The sequence below is a fragment of the Triturus cristatus genome, chromosome 3_1 (genome assembly GCF_964204655.1).
Source record: "Triturus cristatus chromosome 3_1, aTriCri1.1, whole genome shotgun sequence".
In the NCBI taxonomy this organism is placed as follows: domain Eukaryota; kingdom Metazoa; phylum Chordata; class Amphibia; order Caudata; family Salamandridae; genus Triturus; species Triturus cristatus.
This window is the reverse complement of record NC_140583.1, coordinates 322,121,554-322,141,860: the sequence shown is the minus strand read 5'-3', so window position 1 is coordinate 322,141,860 and position 20,307 is coordinate 322,121,554. Positions and strand designations below refer to the sequence as shown.

Below are 20,307 nucleotides of genomic sequence, written 5' to 3'. Positions count from 1 at the left end.
GGTGGGTGGGTAAGTTTGCACGTGTGCAAATATACCGGCCATAACACTTAACTAGCTACCAAATAGAAATTGGTGCAAACCGACAATATTTCATTTAATAAGCATTTGAGAAATGTATGGCTGTTGGTGTGCACAAACCTTTGTTTTAGATGTACACATTTCATTTAAAATCCTCCATTCGCTGAAAATGAGACTATTCTAGCAATATGGGAAAAGAAAGAAAAATCTATGTACAAACTGCAGGAATTAAAGTTCAGTTTTATCAGCATTACAAATGTTAGGAGACACTACAATGCTATTCTACAACCAAGCATGTCTGATGTCAGAGTAATTTACTTATATAGCCCTTTTTAAATTCAAACCAGCTAACGGGTGCGTTCATCAAGGCTCTGAAATGACGCGTTTGTCCAAAGCACGTGCTTTCTTGGAGTGGCGAGGTGACTGAAGGAGTGAGGGCGACGTTTGTCAGAAATTAATACGTCAGGAGAAAGATATTTTGACTACTTATGTGCTTATTATGATTACTATGTCCTATAGCCGGATAAATACAAACAGAAAGAAAGTGTAAGAGAAACTCTCTTGAACTCATTTTTCCTTACCAATCTGTTCCCATCACAAAATCTCTTGATTATATATGTGTTTATGCATAGCGCTCTAAACCATCTTTTAGTAGGTTCAGGGCGCTTCTGGATAAGGATGTATATAGGCGTGGTGGTTACAAAGAGCATTTGCAGGAAACCAGTGATGGGGAACCCGATGATCTTCCACACAGGATGGGAGAGTGTTGGATTTCTGGAACAGAATATGAAACAAACGTGATGCCACAACCTTGTGAAGAATGAAGCTCCTGAACACCTGGTTGAAGGAGGTGCAGCTGGTCATAGGCACCTGACCGAGCCGAACTAAGGATCAAAGTGGAGAGGAATGATATGAAGAAAATTATTCTAATGCCCAGTTTAGGAGGTTGGGAGCTTCTTGATTTGACATATTCAAACAGGAATTTTTCTTTACTATCCTATTCAAAGTGCGGTCAGTGCGCTCAGAGGGTACAAACGAGGTCCATGTAGTCATCTTCCTTTAGAAAGCCCTCAAAACTGTAAACACATTATTACTCTTGGCGATTTCTACCAAAGGTTGAAACAGATGCCTACATCACAGTGGTGATACAGAGCTGTGGCAAAATACGAAAAGGTAATTGCCGCCCAAATGACCGTCTCTGGCTTTTCTTGCGCAGCAAGTGAAGCCAGAGATGGTCTGATTGGCAACCACAAAATTATGAAGTGTGTACAGGCGGGGGGGAGGGGGGGAGGGAGGGGAGGGGCTCAACCCTCAGAACTATCAGAAGACAACAGACAAGCTTGCCATAGGAGTAACACCCCCAGTTAGTTTATGGTGAGTGGGAAGTGTTCTTGAAGCGGGACCTGTGGTTTGACTAGGATAAGGCCGTGCGACATAGTGGGCAAGAGCCAAGCAGGGAGGAAAAGTATCATTGGTAAGTCAACGACAGGTGGTGCTGAAGGATTTGGCACCACCAAGGTAACAGCTAACACGAGAAGCAGGACTACACAGACAGCGCCCATGAGCAGGGAAGAACAATGCCATGGGAGAGCCCTTGGTAGGTGGGGTCAACGGGATAGCCATGATGCAGTGGGAACTACCGCTGTGGGTACCAGTGCAGCTGGGTATGGCGCGATCCTGCCACCAGCACTTTGGGGTCTGTGGGAGCAGGTGGAGACAATGCGCCCGGAAAGTGGCCATGGCGGCTGAGAGCAGCATCCATGCGTGGCAGAGGAGTGGACGAGCAGCGAGAGCTGCAGGAGGGGCTAGAGCACAGCACCAACACCGCTGCAGCAGTGAAGAGCTCGGATTTTGAATTGAGCACCTGGCAGCAGAGACAAGAAAAGACTGCTTTTCGATCAAGTGCTGTAACAACTGTAATCAAACAAATGACCTGCTGTATAGGTTTCTATGGATATAACCTGCCTAACACTACATATAATATACATTTGCAGCTGCCTGTACCACAAGGTACAGATGATCTGTCGCCTAGCTATTTTGAAGCCAGAAGGAAAGGACATTCTCTCCCCCAGGCAATGTCGGTGAAACGCTAGTATTGAGTGCGTGTAGGTCTATGCATCTTTTCGGGACAGTAGTTATTTTTTAGATCACTAGCCCGGTCGGACTGGACTATAACCTTCCCTCATTTCACTGAGCTGTTATTTTCCTACATCTGTCGAGCACTGAAGAGTGACTGAAAGGCAACATGCAGCGTACTGTAAAACTCAGAGGTAAACAATTAATGAATAGGTATCCGAACCAGATCTCAGAAGCGGTTGCATTTGCACGAACATTAGCTGAAAGTAAATTAAGAGTAACGCCCTTTAATGAACAATCCGCTAATCTGTGTATGCTAAGAAGAAGAAACAGGAAGGAGTATTGGGGCCTGTGTCAGGGCTTGTCAACTTTGGGGTAGAGCCTTATATCTGTGGCACTGCTACAGCTCTCTATGATGGTATGAAGTAACATGGAGTGTATAAAAAAGCTCAGAGCGGGGGCTACGATAGACCAAAACACCATATATGTACACAGCCTGGCATATATTATTTGCACTTTACCACCCGGCTCCGTCCGCTTTCTTAGCATGCTACTTTCAATATTATGGGAAACGACAGTACATTTTGCTCCTTGCCAAGAGTGAATAGGGAGGACGCCCTCCCCCCCCCCCCCCAGATTACTACATGAAGCGGAAACCAACATGTTTGCAGCATCTTCTGGTTATGCAGGGTGACCAGACGTCCCCGTTTTCCCAGGACGGTCCCCGTTTTTGGGGAAGTGTCCCCGTGTCCCAACACTTTTCTCCAAGTGACTCAAATGTCCCTGTTTTCAAACAGTGACCCCGTTAAACACAGAAATGTCCCTGTTTTTCATTGTTCCGGTTGAGCATGCGCGCGCATGCTCTCTTTGCACTGTTTACGGCATGTGTCGTCACTGAGGTGAGCGCTGTAGCAAGAAGGGAAATCCTTTGAAGAGAGACATTTTACACGCAGCGCCACCTACGTCATCGTGCCAGCCAAAGTTTCTACTTTGGATAAAACAATATTTATTCGTCCTGTTGTTTGTATTCATAGTCATACAAACTTTTCAGTAGCCCTTATGCATACCGTGCAAGGATTAATGCATTGCTCATTGCATGTTTTATTCATAACCAATTGATGCATGCTTTGTGTTCTCCATATCAAAGCTATGACTTGACCTTTTGACTGACCTTTCAGATCACGGCAAACGGTTTCGCTGGAAAGGACTTAAAGGAGCAGGGTTAACGCCTGTGGGAAAGGCGTGCAGCGCTGCTCGATCTTTTTGCTCAGGTCTTCACACTATTTCACTATGAGATGATACCAATGGCTAGAGTGCACTATACATACCCAAGTAAGGTAACATGACATCCCAGCAGTGACCACGCAAATGTGGGATGACTGTGTGGTCGGCCAGCCTTTGCGACCCTTAAGACCCTAAGGCAGTAATACCTGGAGAGAAGGTTTTTTTTGTACATTGGTCCATGGCTGCCATTTGGCAATTTAGCATTCCGCAGTTTACCTCCCATGCTTTTCTGTCATGAGCAACTAAGCAACATTGGTGAGTTGTACTTTATGTGGTGCTGACGTGCAGCTATAGAAACGAGCATTGATAAAGCTAGTAAATCTGGCGTTTGCTAGCCTGTGATGCTTTATTGATTTTTGGCAAATATATGCTATAGTCCTTAAAAGTGTAAATGTAATAAAAAGTACTAATGCTGCTGTGTGAAGGAGAGGGTTGGCAATAAAAGACCACAGATTTGTTGTCTGTAATGCTTCATCTCGGTCTGTGGAGGGAGCTGTAATTGTAGTCCTTTTTCTATGTCTATGACAGCTGTCAAATAGTCCTACTTTTATGTCGATTGTTACTACAAACCGTAGTCCTACTTCTATGTCTATGACCTGTCCCCGTTTTTTGTTTTGAGAATCTGGTCACCCTAGCTTAAGTGTCAATCCTCATGCCCTCTGACTGGCTACATGGCGATACTGGAAGAGGGACACTGCCACACCACTACCAAATTAATCTTTATGTCAGGCATTAGCCAAGACCATTTGATTTTATTAAAGTTATATGTACAATATACTTATAGGTACTTTTAGCTAGCACTCTACATCCATTGGTCTGTTGTTGCGTCACTCACCTTCTTTCGCCCACTGTAGCAGTCAGCAGTGGGTGAGCCTAGTTTAGCCATTGGCTAACATCACTGAGTGACAGAATTCTGCTTTTTCACAAGGAACACATCCACACCCAAAGTAGCCCCCTCCAGTGCCACGGACTACTATAGTAATGTGGGCGTTTGGGATAGCAAATAAACCAATCTTCAGATTAATAAAAGGTCCATTGGCTACTCCAATAAGAAAGTTTTGCAAAGCCCATAACTAAAAAAAAACAACAACAAAAAACGGACTGACAGCCATATGGCTAGAGGCCAGTTGACCTCGCCAATTCTTGACTCCTGTCAATGGTTACAAAAAACAGTCGCAGTGGGCTGCACACAGGAAAGAACTTTCAATGTAAAAAATACGTAAGTGTATCATAAATTCACAGCTCTTGAATATCAGCAGTGACAAATTGAAACCAGCGTCTTTTTAAAAATAAAATGTTGTAAAGGTCTGTGTTTATCGAATGCAATGCTTAGTCCCAAGGACATAGAGCAGGCGAGGAAAACCACTACCATCTTGCAAAAAAACAATTCTTCCCAAGACATTGACAAACATTGTATTATTTACTAACTATAGAGACAACGATTGTTCCATTAACCTTTAATGGCTCCGTGCACGTGTGTAAAATGGGCCTGCGAAATCTCTCGGGGATTGGCAGACTTGTTTTTTGGTGTGCGAGCGGTAAGTGCACGATGACGTCCTCGGGGGCAAGTCAAGTGTAGGGCCAAGTGACAGACGGGACACGTCAAGTCAACAGACCTACAACTGAAGCCGCGCACTGCGAGTGAAATCCGACTCCCGCCGGCCCGACAGGAAGGAAGCTGCCAGCACGCAGCGCTGAAGACCAATATTGATTCCATGGCCGCCCGCAGGGGTCATTGGGCTGTAAATGAAGCATTTGAGGCCCTGCAGGCTGCAGTCGGACAGACCCTCTCGGACTCGCTTTATTGCAAACAGCTGTCACGGGCCCAGATGTCTGCGTCGAGTGGACAGTTCTAGCCACTTAATTCCGTATTGCTGTGTTACAGCCCGCCGGCCAGGCAGTAATAGCAGCGGGCTTCCAAACGGCGAGAGGGCATCCTGGCTTTTATTGCACAACATATCACAGACCCTAAAATTAAGGAGTGTGACATCAAATGTGTAATAGCACCGGAAAGTCTCTAGAAACCCTGCTGGACATCATTCTGTGTGGCACTGCGTGAGCAGCCCACTTCAAAAGACGCGTGAGGTACTTCAAGATTCCAGAAATGCACGCCTCTAAATATGGAAACACAAAATCTGACTGAGGGACCCACCCAGGCCGTCCATTTCCGCCCTAGTATTGGGGATGCTAACGGTGTGAGGGTTTCCCCTCATTTGCCCACCACTTAAAATCTTTGAGCAGGAGGCTAGAAAGAACACAGAATAAACATGAAGAAAAACAACCTGGCAATAATGGGCTAAGGCTAGAACATGAATTAGGTTGTAACAGTATTTAGTTGTCTTGACATCTGAAGACAAAGGGGGCGCCGAAAACCTTCACATAGGATGATAATAGGCAGCAAGCATCCGGGAAGGGCGTGCATGGCCAACGGGGCAGAGGTGCGTCAGCCCAGCTCCCTCGATACGCTATTCCTTAGACAGCAAACGACCAATGAAAAGCAGCCTTTCACCAATCCCGCCCAAAGAGGCGTGGCTCTGCCACAGAACGCCATGTTTGCAATCCTTGGCTTTCAGCTGTCAACCGACAGACGTCGCAGAGTATTTGTATTTAAGCAACAGAAACCGTAGAGGTGGGCAAGCCAGCAGATGTACTGGGAGAGCGAGCCAAGGCTCTGGCTCGGATCTTGGAGCCCGTGCACGAGCCGAACTCTGAAAATGTTTGCTATGTAAATCCCATGATGAGGCACAATAGCTGGTGATGTTTGAGGACATCCCGTCATGCTTTTGTGTGTGTCTAGGAGAAGGACGGAAAGTATGAACATTTACAAAATGTGGTAGATTACTGTTGGAAAACGAGGCAGCATCTGTGAGGCCTGCACAAATAACATGACTACATTTGTCCTTCACTGGGAACCAAACACCCAATTGTAGCGCCTGACTCTCAGAGGGTAGCGTTGCAGAGCAGTCTGAGGCTTACTCAAGGGAGGTGGTGTGGGCTAGTAATCGCCATTTGCAGGTGCACAAAAATACATTTATTAAACACACACACTACTCAATACTATGCACCAATTTACAAATATACATAAGCTGTTGTAATAACTTTGTGACATTGCATAACATCTCCATCCCTCCCGCAAAGGGGGGGGTGGGGTCTAGTACCACCACTCCCATGAATGCACATCAACTTGCCCCCAATGCAGATAGTTGAACATAACCTGGAGCGAGGGCCCTGCGCACTGGCACCATCCCAGTGGCGACCCACCCCATTACCTCAACAAGCATTAAAAAGGGGTAAACCTGCCTTGGTGACACATGACCCTGACTGAGCATCTCCTACTGACCATAAAGTATGCAACTCTATATCTTAAGGGCTAGCAGTCTGGGGTCTTCACCTAAGCGCAGCAGCAAGAATCCATGTTTACGCACACTTTAGAATGTCAGTACTCATCACCTTGGTTGATCATTTGAATGCATTGCAATTACAGCCCCTAAAGGCATCACAGATGAAATCACAGGATTGCGCATATACAGCCAGACACCCTAGCAGGACTGTCTGGCAACATAGCCCCAATTGGCTTATGACATCTCCTTACACATGTGACTTACAGTCCCTTCAAAAGAAGTACTCCTGGCAACTACACTTCTCCTGCAGTGCGCCTCTTCACTTTAAAAGGAATCACAGGTAAAAGCATGGGATTACATAAATACAGCCAGTCACACTAGCAGGAAGGTCCAGCAACATAACTCCATTTAGCTTAACATCATCTTACACAGGTACTTAAACTTTACACATGTGACTTCCAGTCCACCTAAAAAGAAATAACCAATAGTAAATGCATTTCGGTGCAATTACACCACTTCACCTCCAGGGGATGCCCTTTACCAGACATCCCCAACTCAGCCCTTCACTCCATGATGCACTTCATAGTACACCCTCAGCTGTAGAACATAAGTTCCAGCCTAGAAGGTGTTAAAGGCTGGCTGAGCCCTTGAGGGGTTATTCTTTCAGATGCCCCGTGAAACTTATGGGTGGAATGTTCTTCTTTATGCTGGGGGAGGCTGTGGTGCTCCTGCAGCCCCCTTGCACCCCTTTTCACACGAGGGTGACCCCCTCCTCTGGGGGCCACCAGGCACCAAAACAGCAGATTTATTTGTGCTAGGGGAGTGTGGGGGGGGAGACTGCGCTTCTCCAGCAGCTCCCCCAGCACCTTTTCACAAGTGAGGGTGACCCCCCCCTCCTCTGGGGGCCACAAAGCACCAAAACTGCAGATTTCCAAATGCCTGGCGAGGTATTATGGGGCGCTTCCTGCTCCTCTTTACCAGCCCCAGCCACTGGGAACACTCTCCTCTGCCCTCTGGGTCTCTGAGAGGGTAGATTCAGCAGTGTGCCGTCTTCACTGGCTCCCTGCGCCAGCCTTTCGCCAGGCTCTCCTTCTGGGCCTCTCTTCTCCCTGCGCAGAGGCCCCTGCTTCTGTGCACCAGTCCTGGGCTGTTCTTCTGGTGCTGATAGGGTCCTGGGGGCAGTCGGGGGGTTTCTCCTTCCAACTGTCCATTGCGCCAGGCTCCAGCACCTTCAGCCTCAGCAGACCACACCCCAGAGAGAGCTTCTCTTCCTGTGCAAGCACTTTTTAAAAGTGGAGTAGGGGGCTGGCAGGAAGTCTCTGTTGGTCCTATCAAACAGCGACACATCACATCCCTGCTCCCTCCTTCTTGTCCAGCCTATGAGCTTGTTCAAAATGGCGTCGTCCAGGGTTTCTCGCCACATGTCTCTGAAGCCCCTTTCGCCCACGCTGCCTTCCCCCCTTGGTGCAACCTGGTGCCTGGCACCCAGTGACAGCTGCTAATTAATGAGCCTGTAGCCCCTACCATCTTCTCTTCGTGGAGAGGAGGCCCTAGCTTGTGGAAGAAAGGTTATCAATCCATCCAGCTGAGGTCAGCCCTCAGCCTGGGTCTGGTCCTGGCTGGCTCAGAGTAATATGACACTTCTGGGTGACCCAAAAGCAGTACAAATATGACTTTGGACTCTGCAGAATACTTCTTTTCACCTCCAATACAATGGACTTTAGTGCGTGTCTGGAAACTGTAGGCCTTGTGGAAGTTAATCTAGCCATGGGCCCCACATTCCCTTAGGGGAATAATGAAGTGAAAACACAGGAAAACACACTGACTTTCCCTGGCATGTTTCTTTCCAGCGTATAAAGCCTATTCCATGTCACCACCCAATACTGCATAAGTCCTGCCACACCATTCACTTTGTAGCTGCTCCTGGACTGCACACGCTAGAAATCTCCCCTGTGCAGCCCGTACACGTGTGCACACGCATGTACACGTGTCTGCATGTAACCAGCCCGGTGTCCCTTACTCCAGCTGCTGCACAGTGGCCTGGTAAAGCCAGGGGAACACCAGTAAAAGCCCCATGCAGTCTCTTACATCCTGAGTTCACAGTGGGTGAGTCCCAACTTATGAGGCTTCCCCACAGTAAAAGCTCAACAATTAGGTGCTCAAAAAGCGAAAAATCCGGGCGGCCCATAGTGTCAGAACCACCTTCTAACAATTACAAAATAAGAAAAATAATCGGGTGGCTTTTGTGTGTACGACAGGTTCTGTTTAGGGGCCAGTTCACCCTTGAGGCCCTATGGCTTCTGGTTCCTCACCGTGGATACCTTTCATGGTAATTGTAAATTTATGCTATGTGAATCACACAACAAACATCACTTAAAAATATGGATAAAGTCACTTAAAAGTTCCAAAAAGTTTATTTCTTTAACACATGAAGCTTCGACATTAATACGTTACATTACAGCACTGTACTGAGTTTAAAGTGTTTATGGGTTAGCCAGTGTTGTGTTTTAGTCAGGGTGTTGTTGAGGATATCGATGTAATTGCGGGAGGTGATTTTCATATTGAGTTGGATATCGTCACCATACATGCGGTATGAGATGTGGGAGAGTTTGAGGGTTTCAGCAAGGGATTCCATATAAAAGTTAAACAATGTCGGGGAGAGAATAGAGCCTTGGGGCATGCCTAGTGGCAGTGGAGACTGGTCAGAAAGAGTGCGATTGATTATGCATGCATAATATGTTGCAGTTTTTATGTAGCCTGCACATTACATTCATCAAGTTGCTGCAGAAAGAGGGTCATATAAGCAAATGAACAGGAGATGAGTCATAAGGATGTTTTGGTTTGAGACAGTGTACTTTAAGTTCAGTTTTGAGAGCAGGAGGTGAGGAGATTGCTCACAGGTCAGCTGAACACTCATTCCAAAGCCACAATGAAATATTGGAACCTTGATCTGCCACAGGGAGGTTTGGGGGGGGGGGAGGAAACTGAAGCTCTGGACTGGCTTCTTGTGGTTATGGCTTCAAGTAATGGTTGTGGGTGTAAGAGATATATTTGGGCGAGGTGCACTTGGCAGCTTTAAAGACTATGATCAGTAATTTGAACCTAGCCCTGTGTTCTGCTGACAACCACCCTACTTTGGGCTACAGGACGCATTATGGAAATGCCACCAAAACCCATACAGGGGTAAGCTTTGTAAATGTGTCCATTAAGGAGAAATTCTTCCCCTTATGTGTCATTTTACCCCTCTGTGGGTCTTTGTGTTTATGTAGTACGTCCCATATTTAATTCTACACAGTTGAAGGTGTGAAAATATAGGACAGATGGTCTTTGCAGGACCCACACTTGCTGGCCTCCAAAGACCACCATTCCACCTGCAAACCCACCATCCCCCCCGAGCTGCCACTGCAAAATGAGCAGGTCTGTTTTGTTAACCAAGCGAAAAGTCTATTGTGAACCACTCACAACACATAAATGTACATTTCTACTATAGGATCAAGCACTAAAGTTTATGCCATCTTGTACCGAATGCTGATAAAGAACGGAATCCTAATCTTTTGCCAGTCCTATTGTAACCTGAAGTAATTTCATAAGACCCTGTCCTATTGCATTTGAGCCTGAGTGAACAGCAAAGACAATCTAATGCCTCCATTCTAGAGGTCAGAAACCTCTTCCAGAAAAACTTTGATAACATATAGATGCATTTGAGTACAGCAAATACTTGGCTGCAAGGCTTCATGAAGTGGTTGTAAGCCTTTTAAAAACAACTCTGATGTGCTGTTCGGTAACTGCAAATCAATCTGAAGAATCACCGGCAAAAAAGTCCAAAAGTAAAGAAACACTAGAATGGAACGAATAGTTTCTTACCTGTCGGTGTAGTTTTGCAGCTTGAAGATCTTTCTGGATTCACTATGCTGTGCATTATTCCGCGATCTTGTGGTTGGGTCCGGATTCGTAGTCTTTTCTTTTTTTTGTAGCCCAGGTGGGCGGCGACGACCACCATTTGGTGCACCTTCCGTGACGTCGTCGTGCTTCCTGCGGAAGTCCCACCTTTGGGGCGCCATCTTCAGGTTCTTTTTTCTCTTTTTCTTTTTTTTTTTTTTAAACCCTAGGCGATTGCTTAATCCTTCTTGTCCACTTTTCTGTACTTTCTCATTTCTTTGATATTTTCCATTTCACCCCCTCTCCCTCCAGCCTCATCTTCCTGGCGGAGGTGGGTGGGTTCGCTAGTGAATCCAGAAAGATCTTCAAGCTGCAAAACTACACCGACAGGTAAGAAACTATTCGTTTTGCAGCGTGAATCTTTCTGGATTCACTATGCTGTGCATAGACTTTGTAGCGGTTTTCCTAATTTTGTGGTGGCTGGGTGGAAGATGAGCGTTGGTCGTTGAAAATGTGTTGAAGCACCTTCTGTCCGACCCGTGCTTCCTTATTCATCTGAATGTCTACGCAGTAGTGTTTCGTGAACGTGTGCACAGATGCCCAAGTTGCCGCGAGACAAATGTCCTGGATGGGCGTGTTCGCCAGGAAGGCGACGGTGGCCCCCTTCTTCCTTGTGGAGTGAGCCTGGGGCCCCTCCGCAAGCTCCTGTCCAGCCTGTTTGTGGCAGAATTGAATAGTGAGGGCAATCCACCTAGCGATGGTGCCCTTAGTCACTGGCCTACCCATGAAGCTAGTAGCAAAGGACACAAACAGCTGCTTCGACTTCCTGAGTTCCTTGGTTCTCTCAATGTAGTGCATCACCGCTCTTCTGGCATCAAGGGTGTGCAGGGCCTTTTCTGCGTTTGTAGTCGGGTTTTGGAAGAAACTTGGTATCTGAATACTCTGATTCATGTGGAACGCCGACACCACCTTGGGCATGAAGTGTGGGTCCGTCCTCAGGACTACCCTGTCCTTGTGAATCTGAATGTAGGGTTCCTGTAGCGTTAGTGCTTGAAGCTCGCTCACCCTGCGTAGTGAGGTTATGGCCACTAGAAAGGCCGTTTTCATCGTCAACATTAGCAGAGTGGCCTTGTGAATGGGTTCAAACGGCGCCTTCATGAGCTCCGTCAGAACCACGTTTAGATTCCATGCCGGCGGCGGCAACCTTTTCGGAGGGGCCATTCTTTTGGCTCCCTCCATGAATCTCTTCACCACCTGCGAGGTGAAGAAACTTCCACCCTTTTCACCTCTGGTGTAGGCAACGATCGCCGCTAGGTGTACCCTTAGGGAGCTCGAGCAGAGGTTACTCTTTAGAAGGTGTGTGAGGTACCTCAGCACTGTTGAGTCTCTTGTCATTCTGTTTTGCAGGCCTTTTTTCCTGCACCACACCGTGAATCTTTTCCATTTTGCGCTGTAGCATTTTCGTGTAGTTGGTTTCCTTGCCTCCCGTAGCACTCGCATAGTGCTCTGAGGCAATCTTAGGTGTGCGAACTCTAGGTCTTCAGGAGCCATGCCGCCAGGTTGAGGGTCTCTGGCTCTGGGTGCATGACCTCTCCGTTTTGCATTGAGAGCAGGTCTTTTCTCCTCTCGAACCTGTACGGATTGCCTTGTGCCATTTCTTGAATTTGTGAGAACCATGTCTGCCTCGCCCACTGCGGAGCCACTAGGATCAGAGTCATGTTTCTGGTTCTGCACTTGTCGAGCACTGTGTGCAACAGGGGTATCGGTGGAAAGGCGTAGGCAAATGTCCTCGACCAGCTTATCCATAGGGCATTTCCCTGGGATTGCTGATCTGGTTGCCTGGACGCGAAGCTTTGGCATTTTGCATTTTGGCGTGTTGCAAATAGGTCTATTGTGGGAGTTCCCCATCTCCGGAAAAGCTTCTCCGTTTCCTGGCCATTGAGCTCCCACTCGTGCGATGCCGAGGTCTGCCTGCTTAGCCAGTCTGCCTCCACATTGTCCTTCCCCGGTAGGTGAATTGCTAGTAGATCTATCCTGAGAGGTATGGCCTATCTCCAAATCTCCTGAGCCAGAGAGGAGAGAGGGAACTACTGTGTCCCCCCCTGTTTGTTGATGTAGAACATCGCCGTGGTGTTGTCTGTTTGAACCAACACCCTCTGGTTGTACAGGTGCCTCTGGAATGCCTTCAGGGCTAGCAGGATTGTCTTCAACTCGAGGTAATTGATATGGCGAACCGCATCTGCTGGAGCCCACAGACCCCTCACCCTGAGGTTGTCCATGTGCGCTCCCCATCCCTTATGCGATGCGTCCGTGGTAATGGTCATTGTTGGGTTTGGTGGTGTCAGGCACCTCCCTGCTGTCATGTTGTCTCTGTTCCACCAAGTTATCTCCTCCTGCACTGCGTGCGTAACAACCACTAGATCCTCCCAACTTCCGTTTGCTTGTGACCATTGCTGTTGTAGCCATTCCTGGAATGGTCTCATGTGCAGGCGTACATTCGGCACCAGCTGGATACACGACGCCATCATCCCCATCATCTTGCTCACTGACCTCAGTGTCAGAGCTCGCCCCTTCTGGTAGAGCCGCGTCTCCTTCAGTAGGGCATCTGTCCTCCTGTCGCTGGGCACCACTGTACTGTTCAGGGAGTTGATATTTGCCCCCAGGAAAATCTTCACCTGCTCCGGTTCCATCGACGACTTCCCCCAGTGAATCGAGAACCCCAGGTTCGTGAGAGTGTCTGTTACTTGTTTTGAGTGCCTCTCGCACTTTTCGCGTGAGTTTGCCTTGACCAGCCAGTCGTCTAAGTAGGGGTAGACGTGTATCCCCTGCCTTCGTAGGTGGGCCGCGACCGCCGACAGGCATTTTGTAAAAACCCTTGGCGCCGATTTTAATCCGAATGCCAGGGTTGTGAACTGGTAGTGTTCCTGGTCGATGTTGAACCTTAGAAGTCCCTTGTGCCTTCTGTTTACTGGGATGTGCAGGTAGGCATCCTTGAGGTCCACGGTGACCATGAAGTCTCCGTGTCTTATTTGGGGCAGTACCTCCTGCAGCGAAGTCATCTTGAACCTTTGCGTTCTGATGAACTTGTTTAGGTATCGCAGGTCCAGGATGGGTCTGAGGCTCCCGTCTACCTTTGGGACCACGAAGTAGTTTGAGTAGACCCCCTTGTTGCGTTCTCTGAACGGCACTGGCTCTATGGCTCTCTTTTCTAGAAGCTTCCGTGTTTCTTCTCGGAGTAGGGTCAGTTCTTGAGCCGATCTTTGCCTTCCCTTTGGCTTCCTGTTTGGCGGTTTCTTTTCCAAATCTACGCAGTATCCGTACTGCATGTCAGTATCCACTTGTCTGTGGTTATACGCCACCACTCGTGAAGGTAGAACCTCAGCCTTCCGCCTACTGGTGATGTATGCTCGTAGGCTTTTGATCCTTCTCTCCCCCTCGATGTTACTGTTTCGTGCCTCACCCCTGGGGGCATGTCGAGGGTAGGCGTCCTCCTGCGTGCTGAGTCACTTTGATGAGGGCTGGTCCCCCCCTCTCCTTCTCTGGCCACGTCCGTTCCCTCTCCCGCGAAAGGACTGGCCCCGAGGCTGGTACTGCCAGTTTTGCTTCTGTTGACCCTGTCCGTGACCTTCACCCTGCTGACCCTGCTGGAACGTCTGGTGCGACGGCCCCTGCTGGTTTCCTCCCCTACCGTAGGGTCTCCTTGAGGGGTTGCCTCGCCTCATTCCCCTCAGCTGTAGGGCCCCCATGGACCTCGCCGTTTCGTTTTCTTTTTTCAGCTGGGTGAGCTTCTCGTCAACTGTTGCTCCGAACAGTGTCTCTCCGTTGAAGGGGGTGCTAAGGATGTTGTTCTGCACCTCCGGTTTGAATCCCGAGATTCTTAACCATGCATGCCTTCTCTCGGTGACCCCTATGGCCATGAGTCTTGCTGAAGTCTCTGCCCCGTCCAACGCCGTCTTTATGCAGGAGTTGGCGATGTTTTTGCCTTCATCTACTAGGTGTGAGGCTCTCTGGCGGTATTCTTCGGGGAGGTGCTTTACTAGCTCCCCCATCTCGTCCCAGTGCTGGTACTGGTGTCTATTGAGGAGAGCATTGGAATTTGCCATGCGCCAGTGCATAGCGGCGTTCCTCTCGACCTTTCTTCCTGTGAGGTCTATCCTCCTGCTCTCTTTATCAGGTGGTGGGCCCGAGGTTGCTGGTACGTTGGCCCTTCTCCTGGCCGTGGAAGCTATGATGGAGTCGGCGGTCACGCTACCTTTGATGTAAGGGGGGTCCAGGGAAGAGTGCTTATACTTCTCAGTCCTGGGCGTGATCGACCGGCAGGTCGCTGGTTCCTTGAAGGCTTCTCTCCCCTGATTCATCACGCTTTGTAGCATGGGGAGGAACTGGCTCCTCGTCTGGATGGGGAGCAGGGTCTCGAGGAGAAAATCGGCTTTCGGCTTCTCTTCGTCGAGTTTGACGCCGAAGGCTGTCGCTGCGCTCCTGACCACCATATTGTACACCCCGATGTCGTCGGGTGGCGAAGGCCTCGAAGGGTACGTGTCCACGGTCTTCTCCGGGTTTTCGGTGTCGAGATCCTGCCATTCGATCTCGTGGCTGGTAGATGGTGCCGAGCCGTAGACCGACTGTTGGTCTTCTTCCTCGGCTTCCTCGTCAGAATAGGTCTCGTCTTCCTCTTCCTCTTCGAGATCCCTCATCAGTCCCTCGGTGTCGAATTCGTCCTCAACCTCGACGACGTCCGCCGATGAAACCGTTGGAATCTTGAATTCCTTCATCTTGGCGTCAAACTCCTTCTTCCTTTGAAGGATGTTCTCCATTTCGGCCTCGAGCCGCCTCTTCTTTTTCTCCATTTCGGAGATGCTTTCGGCGTCGACCACGGGTCTTTTCGTCGAAACTTGCGTCGACTGTTCTTTCAGCGTCAATCGGCCCGTTTCCTGGGTTGTCTTCGACGACCCTTGCTTTTCGGCGTCTTTCGGCACCAGGGAGTCCTTCTCTAAGGATCCGCTCGGCCTCTTGTCCATGGTTCCCCCTTTGGTCGTCGAAGTTTTCGGCGCCGGGGCTCCCTTCGTGGGCTTAGACTCAGATTTTCTCGAGTCACCCTCGTGTTTGAGGTACTTTCTGTTTTGCGCTCGACGATTCTCTTACCTCTTCTTTTTTCTTGTCGGTCTCTACGACCGTGAAGTTTTCGGCTGTCTCGGCGACGTTGTCCTCGTCGTCCGTGGAGAGGCCCAGATCGTAGAGCGACAGGGCCTTACCCTTGCCATCCATGCTGGCGTTGGCTCTTCTCTGCCGATCTCTCACCCTGAGCGTCTTCGGCGCGAAGGCTGAGCAGGCGTTACAGTCCTTACTCTGGTGTTCGACCGGTAGGCAGAGGTTGCAGACCGGATGCTGGTCCTTCTGCGCGAACTTGTGGTGGCAGTTTGGGCAGAACTTGAATGGCGTCTTGTCCATTGCGCTCAGGGCCTCTGAGTGCGCATTCTCCAAGGTCGTCGAAGAAAAGGGCGCTGAACCTCCTTTCTTCGCGTTCCTGATGAAATATCTTCCTTTCCTGTGATATCTCCGATGTATTTGTCGACGAAACTCGCTTTTCTTTCTTCTTCCTTCGGTTGTAACTCTGGAGCTTCTCGATGACTATCCAGACCCAACGGCGGAAAAAAGAATCTGAAGATGGCGCCCCAAAGGTGGGACTTCCGCAGGAAGCACGACGACGTCACGGAAGGTGCACCAAATGGTGGTCGTCGCCGCCCACCTGGGCTACAAAAAAAACAAAAAAAAAAAAACAAAGAAAAGACTACGAATCCGGACCCAACCACAAGATCGCGGAATAATGCACAGCATAGTGAATCCAGAAAGATTCACGCTGCAAAACTGCTGTTGCATGACGTGTAGTTCAAAAGTAAACGATATTGTGCTATGAGTGAAGAAGAAACCTTTCTTCGCCTTGCACAGGCCGGAAAACCAAATTTGCGCTCATTAATGTCAATGCAAACCTGCGGACCTACACTGTCTACAATGGGGATGATGAGTTAAAATGACAGAATGGAAGAATACTGTATGGGTGATTACCAGTTTCCGCGATTCATTCAAGCTTTGTATGTAGAACTATACCCACCCATTAAATTCCATCACAGAAAGATCTCATTTGCTCAATAGCATGTATGGAACCAACAGTGCAGTTTGTTAAATGCAGGTTATTTTTGATAGCACCTCGCCTAAACACTGGTCTCCTCTCATAGATTCATAATCCAAGCTTTGACAAATGGATCATTGTATTCTTGGCCCCTTGGCTATATCCATTAGGTCTAATATTGCATACATTGCCTCTTATTGGCACAACAATGCCATCCATCTTGTTGCTGACAAAAAGACTGGTCATCGAAAACATCATGAAATTTGCAATACTTTACCTCAAATCGGCTCCTTCTAGTGACACTTGAACATTTAGATTGATTGAACATGGTATGCAACTATTTCAGCCCTTTTATTTGTGGATCATCCATTTTTAAGGATGGAGTTATTACATACAAGAGGGTGAGTTGATTCGTACTTCTACTGTCCATGAATTTTGTGGACAAAATACTGAAAAAGAACAACAGAATCGAAAGTTCTTCAAGTGTATCAATCAGAATGCAAGAAGGCGAGATTAATAAATTGCTACTACAGTGTTGAGTGAGGAAAAGGCAGACTTCCTCATCACCACATGAGGTCAGGATTAGATGAAGGGGTAAGAGAATAGGGCACAACAGAGAAAAAAAAAAACGTATGACGATACTGTGTGATGGCTGTTGAGAAAAGAGATGGAAGCAAGGCTAGTGGGAATGGGTGAATAGAAGCATCCTAGAGAGAACAGGGGCGAAGAAAATGGGAACTGTTACCCCTTGTGATACAGAAGAAAATGACACCCCTTTAATACCCAGAATCTGCTATAGGGGATTCAATGCACGGGTGATCAACAGGACCAAAACAAAGCTGTTCAGGGACATAATATGTTGGAATTTAAAGGTCCAGAAAGTTATTGCAAAAATGATTTCCAAAAGCATAAAAAGATTATTAATAAAAATCCAAATTAAGCCAATGAATAAAACTAAAAAAAATGAAAACCTGTGTGTAGTATCTTCATATTGTGTTGTAATGTTCTATGTTATCTTGTTCGAAGCTGCTAAGACATTGTGAGTATTCTGTGTGGAATGTTGGGGTGTCGGCCATGAGTGGAATGCTTGGGTGACTGGTGTGAGTGATTGCAGTGGGTGGATGGGCTGAGCATCTAGCAGGCTGCTCCTGGTGGGGCTGTTATATGTAACTTTACTACTTGTTGTACAAGATCTTGCTACACGTTGTCTACTTGAATAAATCTACTTGATCAACATCCTACCAGCGTGGACTACGTTACTACAGAGATGTCTCAATGCTCTTTTCCATCTTTAAAGTTTCATCTAACGTGGGATTGCCCATTGAAAGCAGTTTCTGCTTTATCATCTTGTCTGTGCAGTGACAGATAAATTGATCCCGCACCAACTGGTCAGCAAAATTCTCAAATTGGCAGAGACTAATCTCCTCAAAGCAGTTACTTAAGTGTCAGCATCCTCTAACGAAACAATTTAATACAGCCAAACTTATGAAAAATTATGTTTTAACACTAAACCACCACATGTAACTGGTAGATAAGCAGACCCCTTACCTGCCATCATCTTTTGAGCCTCATAGGGTTCCATGTAACCATCGTTCTCCGTCACCTTCTCCGGGGCCACCTGGACGCTAGTAGTCTGTTTAGCATCAAATGGATCCGCATAATCCTCTAGGATGACAACCTGGGAAGACGACAGAAAGGGAACATAAGCAACCGCAAACCTCTACGTGGATTCTTCTCAGGAGATCACATGATCTGTTAAGACATATAGTGTGATGATCCCTTCGATTAATAATTCCTGTATCTTACATCGGGTCTTATATTGGTTAAACCGTTTAGTTCCTTGCATCTATTACCTGTAATTACAAAAATAAGCATTTTAAGTTTAGGCATCACTTCCCCGCTTCTGATTCCCAGCACACAATTACTAAGTCTACTGTACAAGTGACGTGTCATTTGTATTTGTTGCACGTCACAGAAGCCATACGTGGGCCTCTTACTTATATGAATTAGTGTAGTGTAGTGAAGAACAAGCATGGCTTGAAAATGATCTGTAGCAGGATATGCCACACAGACAGGGTGCTGGGTAAAAGCAGTGAATATATAAGCTATAAAAATGCACTCTAGTTGCTGCTGCAGTACGGATAGAGGTGACCACACTTGCAAAAGGTGAACTAAATAAATAAAAACGACTGAAGTGCTGTTCCCCTAGAGCCAAACTGCAAAGCCTACACTAGTCACCATATAGGAGGGAAACAATGGAGATGCGGGGGCAGCTTCTAATCATACCACGAATAAGAAAAACACAGTAGGAGAGAGGACCCCCTTTTCCACACTGGCTCCCATTCTGTGGAATTCTCTCACATAATATATTAGGTAAACATCTGAACACTTGGCATTTCATGACCCCTTAAAATCATATCTATTATGATGAACGTGCGAATGTTTGTAAAACTGCCCACTAGCGCCACAATGCCGCCAGGTAGAAGCACGCTGCACAGATACATGAATCGGATAGGGTACATATGAGATGGGAGTCGGCTATGTTCACGGTCACTGTAATTATGTGGCTGGGTAAATCTAAATTGTGTGACATGATTGACTAAATTATGTGGAAAGAAATAGCAATGAAGCACATTTTGTGATAGGATTGTTTCATTAGTTTGCCATTTTTAGGTCTCGCCTGAGCCAGCGCATGCGCTGGATGGCGATACATTTAGTGAGTGGGCTTTAAAAATCCGACCACACGCTTTTGCTTGTGGCCTAAAGCTTGTGGTTACGCGCACAGCTGCCATCTGGCTTTCCTATCTCTTCCTTATTAAGCGCATCGCTCAAGTGCATCGCTCACGGGCAACCTAAAGCGTCCTTGCAACCTCGCATGCATTTGGACATAAATCAAAGACTTCTGACCATGTGACTGGGATGCCTTCACCCCCAGCCCATCTTTCTTCTTTCCTCCTCTGCCCGCACGTGCCCACCCGCTCACGACCCCTCCTCTCAGCAAACCTCAGCCGGACGGGTACCGAAGCGTGACTTCGCTGATCACTGAACGAGGATCTGCCCCTCTCATCCTTCAACTGTGCGCCAAACGGGTCGCGCTCGACTTTAGCAAGTGGGTCCCGTTTAGCCTCTTACTCTCCCTCCCAGAACACTTACATGAACTAACTGCCTACACCCCAGACTGTTTACAACGGGATCTATAGATCCAGCTACCACAAAACTATTATCCGTAAAAAACACTGTCCCACCCCATTTGCAAGCCACTATGCTCACATGTAAAAATGCAGATTTTTGCGAACCACCTCAGTCCAAAATATTCACCGTTTATGTAAAGTGAGTATGAAATATGTTGCTACACATGTCAGAAATTATATGCTAGATTTTCTACAGTGTTATACAAATTGTACAAGAACATTGAAATCAGAGCTATGTTTGTTACATCTCAGTGCTTTGATAGTGATTTCACACGCTCCCCATTTAACGCCACTATCCCGCCCTTGCATTTGGTCAATATGCATTTTTGGCGGGATTTCATTACCTTGTGCAAAGATAACGTATATAATTAACGTGAATGTTTGCTTCATA

General features: G+C 47.5%; 1 protein-coding gene across 4 annotated transcripts in view; it reads right to left on the bottom strand.

Annotated features, from left to right (window-relative positions):
• SHF (Src homology 2 domain containing F) overlaps positions 1-20,307 on the bottom strand; it is a 378,180-nt gene that overhangs the window by 225,375 nt on the left and 132,498 nt on the right. For all 4 annotated transcript variants that reach the window (XM_085644027.1, XM_085644029.1, XM_085644028.1 and 1 more), the window contains exon 2: positions 18,274-18,403. In XM_085644027.1, coding sequence (XP_085500153.1) covers positions 18,274-18,403 — 130 coding nt within the window. The remainder of the gene's footprint in view (positions 1-18,273; positions 18,404-20,307) is intronic.